Source organism: Ipomoea nil, unplaced genomic scaffold, assembly GCF_001879475.1.
Source record: "Ipomoea nil cultivar Tokyo-kokei standard unplaced genomic scaffold, Asagao_1.1 scaffold0207, whole genome shotgun sequence".
Lineage (NCBI taxonomy): Eukaryota > Viridiplantae > Streptophyta > Magnoliopsida > Solanales > Convolvulaceae > Ipomoea > Ipomoea nil.
Genome location: NW_017616635.1, coordinates 1,099,382 through 1,117,208, shown reverse-complemented (window position 1 = coordinate 1,117,208; position 17,827 = coordinate 1,099,382). Strand labels below are relative to the sequence as shown.

The 17,827-nt window shown below is 38.1% G+C and overlaps 1 protein-coding gene across 1 annotated transcript; it reads right to left on the bottom strand.

Annotated features, from left to right (window-relative positions):
- Window positions 1–10,273: 10,273 nt before the first annotated feature.
- LOC109191709 (uncharacterized mitochondrial protein AtMg00810-like) lies at window positions 10,274–11,062 on the bottom strand. The gene has a single exon (XM_019342359.1). It carries the CDS (start codon window positions 11,060–11,062, stop codon window positions 10,274–10,276), a length of 789 nt encoding a protein of 262 aa, XP_019197904.1.
- Between the last annotated feature and the right edge of the window lie 6,765 nt (window positions 11,063–17,827).

Here is a 17,827-nt window from a genome sequence, read left to right as displayed (position 1 = left end):
GTTTTCAATTTTCAATTTTCAATTTGACAGTTATGTGTAGGACGTATATATGCTTTATTTGCAAAGTTAAATGTTTATATGCGCAAGTTTTCTTATAAATTGAAGCATCTAATAGAACATATTACTGTAGTTTTGATTTGATTAAAAATTATTACATGGTTTAATATTTAGAAGGGATTTTTGAAGCTGTTGTTTTGGTCCACATGATAATTCTAAGTGATAAGAATATTAGAATATTTAAATACATTTGAATATTTAAATACATTTAGAGATATACGTATAAATTCATACTTTAACTATACTATTGTATGTTACATCAATGCGTCTAACAGATCATGGAATTAACCTCACGTGACCAAGTCTATGATATTTTATGGTAATTTCGATTAGAGATATACGTTTTGGTAATATCTTTTTGTGATACTTTCTCAAAATGTATAACATTCGTTGTGTTAGATCTTGGAATATGTCTTTTTCAATTTCAATTTAATTTTTTTTGGGTCTACCATTCTCTTTTTATTTTTTTATTATTTTATTATTTTATTTTTTATTTTTATTTTTTACTTAGGGTTGTGCAAACCAAATTGTGGTATGTGAGAATAAGCTGTAAGGTGTGTGCGGTGTACAATACCGCATTATCTTAAAACAATGCTATATTTTCTATTTATTTCCCCAAAAAATATTTTTCTAGTTTTATTGTAGTTCGTGTGCATATAGTATTGCTAAGGTGTTTTGGTGTGTGTTTCCAATATGTAGCATGTGCGTATCAGCTGTGAGATGTGTGCGGTGTAAAATACTGCATTTCGCTGTGTGCGCCATCTGTGTGCAATGGAATATTATGCATACTAAGTTCACATTTTATCATGATTTATGCATTTCATATGTTTGTGTTTTGGATATTTTTTGTTGTTGAGCATTAAGCTTGGTTATTTCCAGGAAACAATGGTCTGATAATGCAAATGTTGTGGTAGATATCCCATCTACTGACGACTTTGTATCTCCCCTGTTGTCGTGTCTCCTCGTGCCCAAGAAGACCCGCCGTTGGACGCTCCAGATGATGAGTTTGCTGCGGATGATGTAGTCCTCTTCCCATCTTTGAAGACCCGTGCCGCTCCAAAGCTATTAGTCGCACCAATGAAGCGATTTAATGCGTGTTAGAGGAAAGTTGTGGTTGAGATTGGATTAGGGGAAATCTTGAACTTGCAGGTTGAAGATATTCTAAAGCGAATGAGTAGATGATCCTTTGAACATGTGTTTGCGTTTGGAGAATGGGTCGGTCATCCTTGTTAGAGAGGAGGATGTTCATTCCACTTTGGGACTGCCTTGTGGAGACGTTGTTATTACAAATAGACTGAAAGATGATGTTAGTGACACGTTGAAGGAATGGCGGGGAAAGTTCGAGATGTCGAAGCATACTGTCACGTTGGCTAAGATTGGATCCAAGTTGAGGTCTAATTTGGAGGGGGATGTCTGGTTTAAGTGACACTTTGCGGTTCTTGCCATAGTGTCTTGGGTTCGCCTATGAAGAATGGATATGCCAACTAATTGGTGTTTCATCATTCTGAGGATGTGGATGAGATTAAAAATCTAAATTGGTGTAGATTTGTGCTTGAGTGCCTGGTTGAGAGGCATGCCAAAATGGATACTTTACCCAAAGCAGCTATTTGCAGGTCCTATTCTATTGTTCTTGGTAGGATTTCAGTTTTAAAAAAGTTTTATGTTATACGTGCCTGTGTTATGTATAGTGTGTGCAACTTACTAACACTGTCACGGTTCAGTTGCTATATGTGGACATGGTGGTACATTCAGACAGGGTTGTGCCCTGTGTGGTGCCATCGTTGCGAGGTTGGAGATCGAGTCATCTTAAGGCCCGTCAGTTATCTAAGATCAATTCGGGGTGCTTTGGTAGAGGGGACGTAGTTCGATCCTTCGTTCCAACTATTGAGCACCTAGATCCATCTGGTTGTGATGGTGCCAACTAGGAGATATTTATTACTTAAACCCTTCTGCAACGGTTAGTTTGTTTTATGTTATGTGTGCGCTAATGTACACGGCTGGATGACTTTGTTATTTTTTCTTATTTGTGTTTTGTCCCCATTGTTTTTCTTTGTTTATTAGCCATGCGATGCACATCATGTTGTTGAGCCAGTTGGTGGTGAGAATGGAGTTAAGGTAGTCCATACTCTTTCATTTGTTGTGCTACGTGCGTTTGTTAGACTTGGTCTGTGCGCTCATATGCATACTTGTATATATTACGTCCTTTATGTTATTTTTGCCTTATTTAAGTGCTCTACAGGCCGCACTCCTCTTCCCAACGAGCCCATTTTTCTTTTGACATGGTGCATTTTCTTAAGCGTCATCATGGTCACTCGACCCACTCAGAGAGTTTCATGCAGGTGTTATCTGGTGCTCGGAAGATCATGATGTTGTGTGACTAGCCTGGACGTTCTGGGGTGCCCCATGTGGATGTGGAGCTGGCCATAACGCAGAGTGAGGACGATATGTGGAGCAATCTAGACAATTTGCAGGCAGTTGATGCAGTTGTCAAGGCAGTCCAGCAGCACAATCCAGTTCAAGAAGTTCCTTCATTCAGTTTTGGTTTGACCCAGCAGCAGCCTACACAAGGGTGGGAAGAGGTGGAAGTTGTCGTACGCCAGTATGATCATGTGTCTATGGATATCCCGCCGAGGGGGTCGGGATCGTCTACCCCGCAAGAAAATTAGGCGTAGTTAGGCTGTCTGTGCTGGCGTTTGTACGTACATTTTTTGTTGGTTACTAATCACTACTCGTATGCTTGATGTTTTTGGTGGTTGAACGTTTGTTGTAACCTGCTTTTTAGTTGGCTGTAGTGTTACGTCGGTATGGTTTGAACAGGTGGCAAGCGTTTATATTTAGTCATGTTCTTTGTTTGGTTAGTTTCGGTTTGTTGCACACTCTTTGTACATCTATTGCATCCACTTCAATGCTTCATCTAATGTAGTATTTTTTGACATATGCACATATTATCCGTTTTCTATGCACACATGGGAAATTCTATGACTTTTTCATGCATTCCATAGGGGTGTGCGGATGTTCATTCGTTCAGTCTTGCTTTGACTCAAGATCTTCCTAGCCAATGTTGGGATGAGGTGGAAGCGATTGCCCGCAAGTATGACGTAGTCTCTTCAACTATTCCGTTCCGGGGTTGTGCAATGGCCCCTCGTGCTGCAGTAAGTACGCTTGTGTAGAATCGCTGCAAATTTAAGCTTCTCCTATACATTACTTATTCTTGTCATTATAGTGTCTTCGCTTCTTTTTTGCTTTCTCATGTACCATCAACTTACTTGTCACTATAATTGCACCCGGCTCATTGTTGGAACGCACAGACTCGAATACCAATATCTTTATTGAACGTTTTATAGGTGTGTCCATCCAACCATCAGTTCTCTACTGCCCCTAATGTTGCAACGGTTGGGAATGCCATTCAAAATTGTGGGAGGTCCACATGACAGCGGGGTCTTGGTGCAAATGGCGATCACGAGGACGTTTTAATTCCTGTAGAGGTATTCATTCAATTGCTAAACACTTTTTTCCTTTTATTGTTGGTTTCATGGTTGTTTCATTACATTTTCCAGCAAGTGCTTCTAATCGTTCCACCTTTGAGCACGGTAACAAATCTACCACAGTGTGCTGCGCCTAAAAAGGAATCACATCCAGCTTTGGAGAATGTTGGTGCATTGCGCACACTCGACTTGAATTCGTATGCGCCCCGCATACGCACACACACAGTCCAAGAGCAGTTAGTGCATAAGCCTGATGCTCAAGCAACTTATAATTGGATTGCTAGAAACGTCAATGGTGACATGTATAACTCTACATTTGAACTGATTCGTTAACATAGGAACCAACCTTCTGATTATTAACATTTTATGATTGTGTTTATTCTAGGAATGTGGAGTTGTTCAATTACTGTGGTCGGTCTGCTCGGCGCGAGGAAGTTGTGTCACTTTTGGAAGGTAATCAAGTGCTTCTTGGTATACTGAATGCTTGGGCATGTGTGTTGAACGTTAGGGAAAGAACCAAGCCAGTTGGTGCACCGTCCAGGTTCTTTGCGTCAACATCTACAACGGTTCATTTTCCTTTTGCCGTGGCACTTTTAATAGTTGTGTTAATTCCTGATTGTGTGTCTAACCGCATTCGTTTATTTGTATAATGTAGTTGTACACGGTTGTTCACACCTCGGCTCCACGGTCACGAAAGTTAGATTGGTTCTATGAGAGGATGGAGTTGGATTTACAATTATCACTGTATAATTCGTGGGATGAAATTGACATGGTTAGTGCCTTTTTCTCCATTTGAAACATTGCACATGACTCCTCCATTTTATTTTAAGTCGCTAAGCTTAAGCTCTGTCTATGTGTTGTGCTCATACCCTTTTCTATTTTTAGTTTATGTTTCCGATTCTCCATGAGGCTCACTATTATGTCATCTCTGTTGATGTCAAGCGCATGAAATTTGATTTTATCGATAACTCCTCTGTTGGTGGTGTAACTCTTGATAAATATAGCAATACCCCCATGTTGCTGGTATATTACGTTCTACCTCTGCTATTGATCGTTGTTTTGATACAATATCGATTTAATATATAGTTTTCAAATATCAATTATGTTTGCATTTTCCTCTTAATATTTTTTGTAGAATGATTTGCTCTCTGTCTTTTTTGAGGATGCCGGGTTCCCAACATTAGATTTCAAGGTAAAAGATTTAATCCCTAGGAGGCTTCACATGTCATGGCGCAATACAAAAAACAAATTGGATTGTGGTGTGTTTCCAATGCGTTATATGGAGACGTACGTAGGCCAGTCAATCGCTTCTTGGGATTGTGGCCTGCATAGGGGTGATGCACGATCCTTATTTGCCCTACGCGTGCGTTTCTTGTATGAAATTCTAATGTCTCATAGCAACACACATCGGCTATCGAATGTCAATTGTGTGGTGGGTTTTGGAGTTACTATTTGCTGATACCAAGAGTAGTTTATCTACACTTTTTTCAAGTTGATTACGACATATTCTGTTTATTCTCTATTTTTGAATCCTGAATTTCTTTACACTAAAACATAATACATACTTTTTGCTTCAGCCTTTGTTTACTTCATTTTCTTGTTATGTTCACTAGTAAATTACCTGTGCGCTGCACGGATAAATCTTTTTATTATATATTTAAATAATAAAATTAATAATGAAATTATAAACAATTTTAATATTTGAAAGTGTACATCTATTTAAAATTATAAGATTTGTTGTATATTAGTGTTGAAATTGATTACTTACAAATTATATTAAGAAAAGTCTGTTGGAAAATAGCATTAAAATGGTATTTTAAGTGGCTATTTTGTGGTACAATTATCAGTGGGGTCCACTTCCGATTTGGGTCGGGTCAAAGTAGATTCGGGTTCTTCATAGTGAGACGAAGAGATTGATATATTGTACGCTCAAAACGGATAATGAGTGAATGAGATATTGATTCTCAAAGTAGACCCATTGAGTTGGAAAAATGAAGGGAAAAAGTGTACTTTTGTCCCACATTGGTTTGGGAAGAGGATTTGTCCCACTATTTATACAAGAGTCTTTTAAAAACTTATTAAATGTATAACATAGAAGTTTTCTCTCGCGCGGGGGGTGGGGTGCAAATCAAATCCCAAATTGAGATCGAAAAGGCTTGATCCAAGCCTAAGCTCGTGCACAGAAGAGGGACCAGCACCTGTGCAATTAAATTCATCTGTTGCGGTTTGGTCCACACTAATTTCTCAAAAAATGCTTCTTTAGCTCTTAATTTTAGTTTTTTTTTTAATGTATTTAGATGGTTTAAACAATCTTTTGAACACTTTTACAACCACTTTCGTAAATAGTTTCTAAGAAATAACTATGGAAATCTTATGTTTTATTACTAAATTTAAAAAAATTTTAATTTTTAATTTTATTTTTAATTAAAAAAAAAAGAAAAAAAAGGGGCGCCTAGGCGCTAGGCGCCCCCTTGCCGCCTAGGGGGCGCCTAACGTGTTTTGCAACATTGCTATCAGGAACATTTTAAATTTGAGATTTGACATGAGGGGTGTGAGTTTGGCAGATTTAATCTTAAAGATTAAAATCGTGAGAAGACCGTATGGTCTCGTGTTAAGCCAATCTCATTGAGTTGATTGAATCCTGAAAAGGATGCTAATCAAGTGGCTTGGACACCGTTAGATACTAACGTACAACTAGCCAATAATCACGAAGATTGTACTTCTCATGGAGAATACATTCAGATTATTGGTAGTTTAATTGTATCAAATAAGTTGTACTAGGCCGGATATTGCCTCTGCGGTTAACGAACTCGGTAGACATACGAGTAACCCTAGTGTTACGCACTAGAAGGTAATAGTGAGAGTTATGAGATACTTAAGGTATGCTCGTGACTTTGGACTGCACTATGTGGGATATCTAGCTGTACTTGGAAACTATAGCACGGATATCAAAGGACGCTAAGTCCATTAAAGGCTACGTGCTTACGTAGGCCAATGCAATGGTTGTAGAGAAATTCTCGAAATGATTTGTGATAGCTAAGATCCATGACGGGATCTAAGCTGAGAGCCTTAAACTCGTGTCGCGAGCGAGTAGGCCAAATGGCTATGCCATTTCTCTCGGAATGTTCCTAGAGATATACTCGTACTTCCAATTTGTGTGTGTTGCAATAGTCAAGCCAAAATTGGTTAAGTAACGAGTTAAATGTGGAATGGTAGGTCTAGAATTATAAGTCGTAGACATAATACCATTAAACAATTTCTCACAACAGGGGTTATCTCTATTGACTACGTGATGTCAAAAGATAACGTAGCGGCCGCTAACTCGCTAACCCGAGGGTAAGCAAATGGTTGTTGAGAAGTTGGAACGAGGAATGAGTCTTTATAGCCTTGACTAAAAGTTCTATAGTGGATACCCAACCTAGCTGGCACCTAGGTTCAATGGGATAACTAAATTATGGAACGGAGCGTGTCACTGTGGGGGTCTCGGACTCCCTACCACTCCTCGTTAGAAACAGTGACTCTCGCACGAGGCTAACACGTTAATGCTTTAATGATTCGAATGTCGGTTGACATGTGTGAGTATGCGGGATACTCGAGAAAGAATCACCTATGTAAGAGAGAAGTGAGGGTTGCTTCAAAGGAGAATTGATGGGCACAATTCTATAGAAACTCTCGCAGAACCAGGAACGGTGACCCAAGAACAAAATGGGCACAGTCCTGAGAACAGAGCATGGTTGGGAGGTTCCTGTGTGAGATATGTCATCGTCTACACAAACGGCAATCGCTTCAAAGACATCGCGTTCTACCGCACAGCCAGTAGAGTAAACATATCTTCACAAGGGAAGGTTCAAAGGGTATAGTGATCCCTACCTATCCTATGCAGGGATCGACGGTTGAACACAGTTGAAAGTTGGCCTTGGCTGAGACCATGGTCCAAGGTCGAAAGTAACACAGAAGAGGGACCAGCACCTGTGCGATTAAATTCTTCTGTTACGGAATTAATTGTTAATTCCAATTTTAAAATTTGAATTTAATCTCACTTAATGGTGGCTATTTCAGGTGTTACAAAACGTGGATTAAATGCCAACAAAATGCTATTGAGTACTCCAACCCCTATATAAGAAGGGAGTAGGACAGCTGATGTTTTAACACAAGAGAGAACAAGAAGAAATCATACACGCTTGCACGATTTTAGCTCCAAAATACTCTACTCCTACTCCTTTCTTTGCCTAACTGTGTTCAAGGCTTTGCTCTAGTTCACCGGGTTCGTTTGTTTGGGTGCTCAAACGTTGAACCATAGCACGTTTTATCCTGGGAAACCTAGGTCACAACGCTCTTAGCACTTTTGGGAGGTGGCAAATAAGGTTTTAAGGAAAGAGTGATCTCTTGACTTGCGCTAAAAACCCTATACTCAAACACGAGCCAATCTCCAACTTCTTTCGGTTTGGATTATGCTTCTAAGCAAAAATCCTCTCTCTATAGTTGTTTTAGTCGTTGGATTGGAATTATAATAAGAGGATTATAAGTTCTAATTTTTGATTGATATATATTGGTATATCTTTTTCGTAGATATATATGTATATATAACCTTTGGGTCCGTTTTATATATATTTGTGTGTATATATATATTTTGGATATATATCGAATATTATTTTATATATTTTCGTGTGTATATATAAATACTATTTTGGGATATTAAATCGACTTTTGGTTCATTATTTCCAACAAAGCCTAAACAAAAAAATTAGTGATGATGTACGATATATATGTATATATAAATATAGTATTACCCTATTATACCTATATTTAATTATGAAATTGATAGTTACATACGTTCATATGGAAATAGTTATTATATAAATAAATATCCTACCTTTTAATAAATTATTTTTTATATATGGTAATTAATTACATAATTACAACAAAAAAAAATTCTAACCACAGAGAGACTTCTGCGACATTCCAATCTGTCAAATAATTTTAAAATAATTTATTACATCATTTCACACCTTTTAATAGACTATTTTTAAATTAATATACATAATTAAATTATATACATAATTAAATTATTCTACCCAATTATATATATATATATATATATATATATATATATATATATATATATATATATATATATATATATATATATATAGGGAAGGGTTCATGTGCGGTTATATGGTTGGACGCCCTTTAAGCATTAACATGGTGCACGTTAAATACACAAATCACCACGCACCTTAAGTCCACAAACAAAGCACCTTAAGAACACAAATCACTCACCTTAAGTACAAAAATCACGCACATTAAGCACAAAACAAAGCACATTAAGCACAAAACAAAGCACACTTAAGATTTTAAAATGTCTCACATTAAGCACAAATTCACGCACATTAAGTACAAAACCCACGCACATTAAGCACAAACCTCACGCACATTAAGCATTAAACTGATGCACTTTAGGTATTAATTCACAGACTTTAAGTTTCAACAGTTACTAACATTAATCACTAACCCTACGCACATTAAGCACAAACCCCACGTACATTAAGCACAAACTTCACTCACCTTAAGAACAAATCTCACGCACCTTAAGCACAAATGCCCACACACAAGTTTTAACAACTATTCACATTAAGCACCAACCTACGCACATTAAGCACAAAACTCATGCACATTACGCACAAGACTCACGCACCTTATATACAAAACTCACGCACATTAATCACAAAACCACTCACCTTAATTTTGACCTAGATGCAAAAATTACAAAATTGCCACCGCATTTTTTTTTTAAATTTTGATAATTTTGAACGTTGATTAAAGCGAGATGAATAGCTCAGATTAAACCGCACAACCGCACCTGAAGCGCTCACCCGCACGAGATCCTAAATCTAATATATATATATATATATATATATATATATATATATATATATATATATATATATATATATATGTATATGTATATGTATGTATATCTATATATATACATATGTATATATGTATATATAGATATGTATATGTATATATATATATATATGTATGTATATGTATATGTATATATATATATATGTATGTATATGTATATAGATATGTATATGTATATATATATATATATATATATGTATATGTATATGTATATGTATATGTATATGTATATGTATGTATATATATATATATATATATATATATATATATATATATACCAGGACTATGTGGTTTAATCGTACCCGGGTTGTAAGTTCGAGCCTCAGTGGAGGGATCAATTATAATTATGGAAGGATTCTAATTAACAAAGGTCCATCCAACCCTGGAGATTTAATAGCTGAGATCTTGTCCATATAACAGTATGATTCACGCCCAAAATAATTAACAGAGGGCAAATAAGACATTTGAGATAATTTATAATTATGGAAGGATTCTAATTAACAAATATAGCATTTAAGAAGGAGTATAATTATGGTAGAGAATCATATCCAAAGAAGGAACATGAGTTGAGAAGACACGTGTAAACATGAGGTAATGAGGATTGAATATGTTGTTTCTGGAAAATTCTGGAAAATATGTATTGATGAATAGATGAAGATACAACGTTGATATATATATATATATATATATATATATATATATATATATATATATATATATATATAGTCTAACTAACTGTTAGCTAAGGTAGCTAAAGACTAGCTAAACTATCCTGTAAATACTAACTGCCTAATACACCCCCCTCAAGCGGTAAGCGGGCACGGAACAACCCTGAGCTTGAACCGGAGAGCAGTGAACCGAGACACAGCAAGGGGTTTGGTGAAAATGCCAGCCAATTGATCATGAGTGGAAACAAAATTGACTTTAAGAAAGCCAGAAGCCACCTTGTCCCGGAAAAAGTGATAGTAGACCTCGACGTGTTTGGTCCTAGCATGGAAAATCGGGTTCGAGCAAAGATAGGTCGCCCCAAGATTATCACACCATAGGACCAGAGTAGTGGGACAGGCCAAGGCAAGATCCTGGAGAAGAGAATGGACCCATACTACTTCAGCGGAGACATCTGCAAGTGCCTTGTATTCGGCCTCGGTTGAGGAGCGGGCCACTGTGCGTTGCTTCTTCGAGCCCCATGAAATTAATTTGGGGCCAAGGAACACCGCATAACTGGCTGTCGACTTCGTGTCCAGCGAGTAGCCAGCCCAATCGGAGTCGAAAAAGGCATGAACCACGAGTGCCACCGAACTCGTAAGCCGAAGTCCAAGAGTGAGGGTGCCTTGCACATAGCGTAGAACATGCTTTAGGGTGGCCCGGTTGTCTTCCTTAGGATTGTGCATGAATTGACACAGCCGGTTGACAGCAAATGATAAGTCCGGTCGTGTGATCAACAGATACATAAGGGAGCCAACCAGTTGACGATACACAGTCGGATCCTCTAGCGGGGAAAATTCATCGTCACTGTTCGCCGTTGTTGTAGTCATGGGAGTGGTAAGCGGCTTGCAAGATTCCATCCCTACTTTGCGTAGCAGTTCCGTCATGTAACGCCGTTGCGACAATAGGACTGCGCCGGTGGTGTATATGGCCTCAATTCCAAGAAAGAACCGTGGTTGTCCCACGTCACGAATTCAGAACGTTGAGGCTTGGCGGTCCAATATGGATTGCACCTGCACGGCGTCATTCCCTAGCACAAGAATGTCATCCACGTAGACGAGGATATAGATGCAGACCTATCCAGAATCAAGAATGAACAACGATACATTTGTTTTCGAGGCCCGAAAACCTATTGAAATCAGGAACTCCTGCAACCTAGTAAACCACGCCCGCGGTGCCTGTTTGAGGCCATAAAGCGACCGTTGGAGTTTACAAACATGATCGGGGTAGCTCGGGTTGACATAACCGGGAGGCTGCCGCATAAAGATATCTTCAGTAATGTGTCCATTTAAGAACGCATTATGGACATCTAGCTGTTTCATCACCCAATTGTTTGATACGGCATAGGCTAATAGGAGCCGAATTGTAGCCGGTTTGACAACATGACTATATGTCTCGGAATAATCAATGCCCGGGACGGCAGGACCTGGTTGAACCCTTTGGCAACCAGGCGGGCTTTATACCGCTCGATTGAGCCATCAGACTTGCGCTTTATGCGATACACCCATTTGCTACCTATTGCATTCATAGTGGTATGATAGGGAACTAAAGTCCATGTATTATTGTTTGATAGAGCATTAAATTCTGCGTCCATTGCATTGAGCCAGTGCTCGCTCTTTACGGCCTGAGAGTGGCAAGTCGGTTCATCATCGTCAACTGAGGCAATCATGGCTCGGGGAGGCCGTCTTTGCTGATTTGTCGTGTCACGAAGATGCATAACATGTTTGCATGTCAGTGACCGCTTGCGACGTGGTTTAGAAACCCTAGTCGACGAAGTAGTCGGCTGGTAAGAGGAATCCGAAGTGTTAGCAGCCTGTGTCGGTTGAGCACTACTGCTAGTAGGATATCACCAATGGAGTCAGATATGGGTTGTGGTGGTGGTGCACCACGGGCCGCCGATTGAACAATTTGGGCACACGCCCAAGGTAATTGAGCATTATTAGTGCCGCATTCCTCCGATGGTTCTGGATTGAACTGAAAGGGGAACATATCTTCATTGAACCTGACATGACGGGCCACATAAACACGCCCTGTCGCCCTGTCCAACACCTGTAACCACTAAAAGAATCGAGGTAACCCAAAAAGACACATGAGACCGACCGAAACTCCATTTTATGGGTGTTATAAGGATGAAGACACGGAAAGCATTCACAACTGAATACACGCAACATATCATAGTTCGGGGTTTTATGAAACAGTAAGGAATACGGACTCCTATTACGTAGAACGGGAGTTGGCATTCGATTGATCAAATAGACTGCTGTTTGAAACGCAAAATGCCAATAATTATGTGGAACGTGACTATGAGCTAACAGAGATAAGCCAGTTTTGACAACATGTCGATGCCTGCGTTCAACGAGGCCATTTTGCTCATGTGTATGTGCACACGACTGGTGGTGTAAGATACCTGCGGTCGCGAACACCAAATGTAACTTTCGGTATTCACCACCGAGGTCGGACTGGATGCTTTTGATTTTTGTAGAGAAAAAGTTTTCTACTAGGGCCCAGAAATTAGCAAAGATTGAATAAATGTCTGTTTTATTTTTCATGGGATAATACCAAACGTATCTTGAAAGGTCCCCAAATATCCGTGTAGATTAATTCAAGTACAGAAGTAGTAGAATGCTTAACTTTAGACAAAGGAAAACGGGTGGACTTCTCCATTTGACATGAAATACAAAATTTGTTCAATGAACTTATGGAATTATTAATCAGACAATTAGACAAAACCTGACGAAGGACTTTAATATGTGGGTGACCGAGACGTTTGTGCCAGACTTGAGCGGACGTTTTAGCAGATACCAAGGCAACCGGGGAGGGTGCATTGTAGTTGAGCGAGTACAACCACTGTCACTGGGACCCTTAAGAAGAGTTTGGTGGGTAACCCGATCCTTCACAAAAAAAAAAAAAAAAAAAAAAAAAAAAAACAAGACGGATGAAATTCGAAGTAAACATTGTTATCACGATTAAATTTATTCACGGATAACAAGGAGGCACGTAATTTCAGAACATGTAGAACATTATTTAGAAACAATGACCGAAACTGAGTAGGAATAGAAACTGAACCTGTACTTATAATGGACAAACCTGAGCCATCGCCCACTTTTAGATTTTCAGTGCCGGTGTATGGTTCGGCATCTTGCAGTCCCCCCGAGTGCGGTGTGGCATGAGCATTCGCCCCCGTATCTAGAATCCACACGTTATTGAACGGGACTGAGTTGAAGTCATCTTGATGCTGTTGTTGAAAAGTCATTTGAGCACGAGGAGGTGTCGGCTGACTCCAAGACTGCTGCGTATGAGGAACACCGCCGGGATGACTCCAAAACTGCTGCGGAAGAGGAGCACCGTCGGGAGCATCACTTTACCGGCAATAGCACGTCAAGGCGGTGTGTCTTGGAATGTCGCATATCTGACACCAGATTCCCCCACGCTAACGTTGCCCATGGCCTCATTGTCCTCTGTGGTTACGGCCTCGACCGCGGTTGCCATCAGAAGTGTGCGAAGAGAACAGTCAGAAACTGGGATATATATATATATATACATTTAGTCTAACTAACTATCAGCTAAGGTAGCTTAAGACTAGCTAAACTATCCTGTAAATACTAACTGCCTAATAATGAGGCTGTGCATACGGTATACAACAATTGACGAAGCTATGATGTAGGATATCAAATCGTGTAAGGTACTGAGTTATCAAATCGTGAGCCCTGCCTTTGAAACTCGTGTGCCGTGATTCAAGATATCGTGTGCATCTTGATATTATGTCATGTGCTACAAAAGAAAAAAAGGAACCACATAACATTGCACACACAGTAAGACATAGTTTTTTAATGAAATATATAAACGGTGATTATTAGTGCTTAAACAAAAAGCACACTAAAGAAGATAGGTTCGAGTGAACATGCGATTTCAGTAATTAATATATGTTTCACTGATAATCTTTTATTGCATCATATTTCTTTAAATCTCGTGTGCCATTTGTGAAGAAATCGTGTGCATCTTCATAATATGTTATGTGTCATAATAAGAAAACTAGAACCACACAGCTTTGCACACATAGATATACGGTTTACAACAATGGACGAAGCCATGATTTAGGATATCAAATCGTGTAGGGTACTGGGTTATCAAATCCTGAGCCATGCCGTTGAAACTCGTGTGCCATCATTCAGGATATCGTGTGCATCTTGATATTATGTCGTGTGCCACGCAAAGTTCTCAGAAAAGCGAAAATATTTAGTAAAGAAAAGAAAATGTATGTAATTGGAGAGAGAGATCGTGCGCTGTATAATATTGTCCCAAAAAAAAAGGGGTACAACATTAAATACAATTGTCCAATTACCGTACTACCCCCTACAATTAAAAAAAAAATGATTCAGCATAAAAAAAAAACCTCATTTAATAAAATAATCTCCCTTAATCTACACCATCCATTATTACCATCCAATGCACCATATTTGTCCTCATAGTTCTCTATAATATACTTGTCCTCATTTGAACTCACTTCTCTCTCTCTCTCTCTCTCTCTCTCTATATATATATATATATATATATATATATATATATATATATATATATATATATTATTCCTAAATTCGATCCAAATAACTATATATGATGTACGATATATATGTATATAATAATATATAAATATAGTATTATCCTATTATACCTATATGTAATTATGGAATTGACAATTACATACGTTCATATGGAAATAGTTATTATATAAATAAATATCATGCCTTTAAATAAACTATTTTTATATATGGTAATTAATTTCATAATTACAAATAAAAATTCCTAATTGCAGGGAGACTTATGAGACATTTCAATCTGTCAAATAATTTTAAAATAATTTATTACATCATTTCAAACTTTTTAATAGGCTATTTCTAAATTAATGTATATAATTAAATACCCAAAACCCTAAATCCGATTCTAATAACTACATATGATGTACGATATATGTGTATTTAGACGTCAAAACTATGAGAGTAAAAAACTCATTAACATATAGAGTGTATTTATACATAATGGATGAGATTAAAAGGGAGTAGTATTAAAATTACAAAATGGTAAGAGATCTCAAAAAAGGTAAAAGCTTTCAATTTGTCAATTATAAAATTTATAGCTATTAATTAATTTTAATTCTAAATTTGCCAAATGATAATTCTAAACATTGTATGCATTTCTTTATTATTATATTGCTAAAATCACTAATTTTAGAATTAAAGATTGCAAGCAATATTATCAATGATTTTATTTAAATTAATAATGAGTTTGGTTTGACAAACATTTCCCTAAATTTTGGGGGGGAAACCTTTCCAGACACTTCTATTATATATATATATATATATATATATATATATATATATATATATATAGATTTCTTTTAAGTTGTTCTTTCATCTATTTCGACATAATGCACACATCTTATACCGCTTATGCATACACTCTTCACCATAACGCACACATCTTTCCCCTAGTATGTACACACCGTCCCCCAAGTGCGCACAAGCATGACGATGTGCAATACAAACTCCTTTATCAACCGCCACCTTGAATCAGTAACATGCATACACCTGCTGCTGTAAATGCACACACGACGAATACATACCGCTTACGTGTACCAGCATACTCAGTAATATGCACTCACCGATCCACTTGTTTGCAAACACCTCAATCACACAGGGAGTTCCAAACGTCTCAAACAACCACATATTTGAAAGTAAATGTTTTATTGGCTTAGAGGACATAACATCACTAAAATAATTTAGAGTAAACGTTTTTTTATATGTGTTTTTTTTTGTTACGTTCATTTATTTTAATTTGTTCTTTGGTCTATTTAAGTATAATGCACACTCATTGTCATTACATTCCTTCGCCAATTGTACTACTCGCCCCGTAGCCACGCATGCACGCACTCGCCAACATGACGCACACACCTGCTGTCGTAAGTGCACACACCATCGATGTGTGCAAAACGAACTACTTATGAAAAACGACTACTTATGAAGTAACACTATACTTAGTAATATGCACTCACCCATCTATTTATTCGCATACACCTCAATCGGGCGAAAGTTACAGTGCCCTAGACAAAAAACACATATTCAAATGCAAATGTTTATTTGGTTTAGAGGATGTAACTCCCTAAAATTATTTAAGGCTAACAATATTCAACCCTCCCTTGAGCTAATCCAAAACATCTGTAAAATGCGTTGATTACCCTGTGTTTCCTCTTTGCTTCTAGGTGTTCTAGTTTTGTCTTGCTCTTGTATGTCACCATACGGATCACTCATTTATTGTGTTGCTGCATCTCGAGTCCAACGTGGGGTAATGTGTTGTGGAGGGATGTGGTCGATGCGCTCATCTTTTGGTACTACAAAAACATGTCTACATAGCAGTCCAATACTAGTGTACATTCGGCATGTGCAGGTGGTGTTATTGCTCCCATTTTCAACTTTGACTGTATATGGCTTCTCTTTTCCATCCTCAATCACATATGTCTTGACTGCCCCACAATTTGTGAATGATTACACTCGGTAGGAAAAACACCCAGCATATATCTCTTTTTGGACCTCGTAATAAATGGTCAATGTGTATAACGATGCTGCTTCTCGCTCTATACGCAAAGCGGTCTTAAATGGTGACATCTGTCCATTGTAAGCCACGCTTAGTTCTGCATGTTTGTTCCGTTGTTTACTAATCACACTCTCAAACCGGTAGAAAAATTCCACAAGACATAAGTGCTTATTAGTACTACTTTGGAAAACATTGTTCTCTGATTCTGAACGGGAAATAGTCTGCAATAGGCCTCCCATAAACACATCTTCGAAAAATGCAGGTATCTATGATGCATGCTCCTCATACATACGCTTCAACCACTGGTTTTCTTGTAGTCCATATTTTTCAATAGCACCATTCCACACACTCTCAAACTCCTATTGCATAGATTTCTCGTTCCACACAACAGCGTTTAGGGCACGCCGAAACACGTCATTCTTTGCCAACTCAATACCGACTTTGTCACTGACCTTAGTCATTATATGCCATATACAGTAACGATAACGAGTCCCCACAAACTCCTCTGCAATGGCAACCTTCGTAGCTGGGTCTTGATCGGTTATTGTTAAAGGTGGTGTACCGCCCATTGCATTTTTGAAGTTCTTTAGAATCTAGCTGTATGACTTCATGTCTTCTCTAGCAATCAGTCTAGCTGTAAATGTCACACATTTCTTATGGTTATCTACGCTGGTGAATAGAACAAACACGAGGTTGTATCTGTTAGCCACAAAAGAACTTAGTCGCACACACCAATAGATGCTCACGCACAACAACCTATTTTACATTTAAAACAGTTATATGACACACAGTGAAACGCACACACCCTAAACTTAAACGCACACATTTACATGTAAATACGCCCACCGGTAAAAACACCCATGCATCCCACATTAAGCATACACATTAGATGCCCACGCATACACTATTGTTTGCAACATACGCCCTTTGCCAAATAACTAATGTCTATATATCTCATGTACAAACACATGCATAAACCATTTTACACCCATGCAAATACATATTCGCACACACCACTCTTACCGGAACCGCACACACCCATGCAATCTTACATCATCTTTTCT

Coding starts and splice junctions, on each gene's coding strand:
- LOC109191709 (XM_019342359.1), bottom strand. CDS start 11,062: ATGACGGAACTGCTACGCAAAGTAGGGATGGAATCTTGCAAGCCGCTT.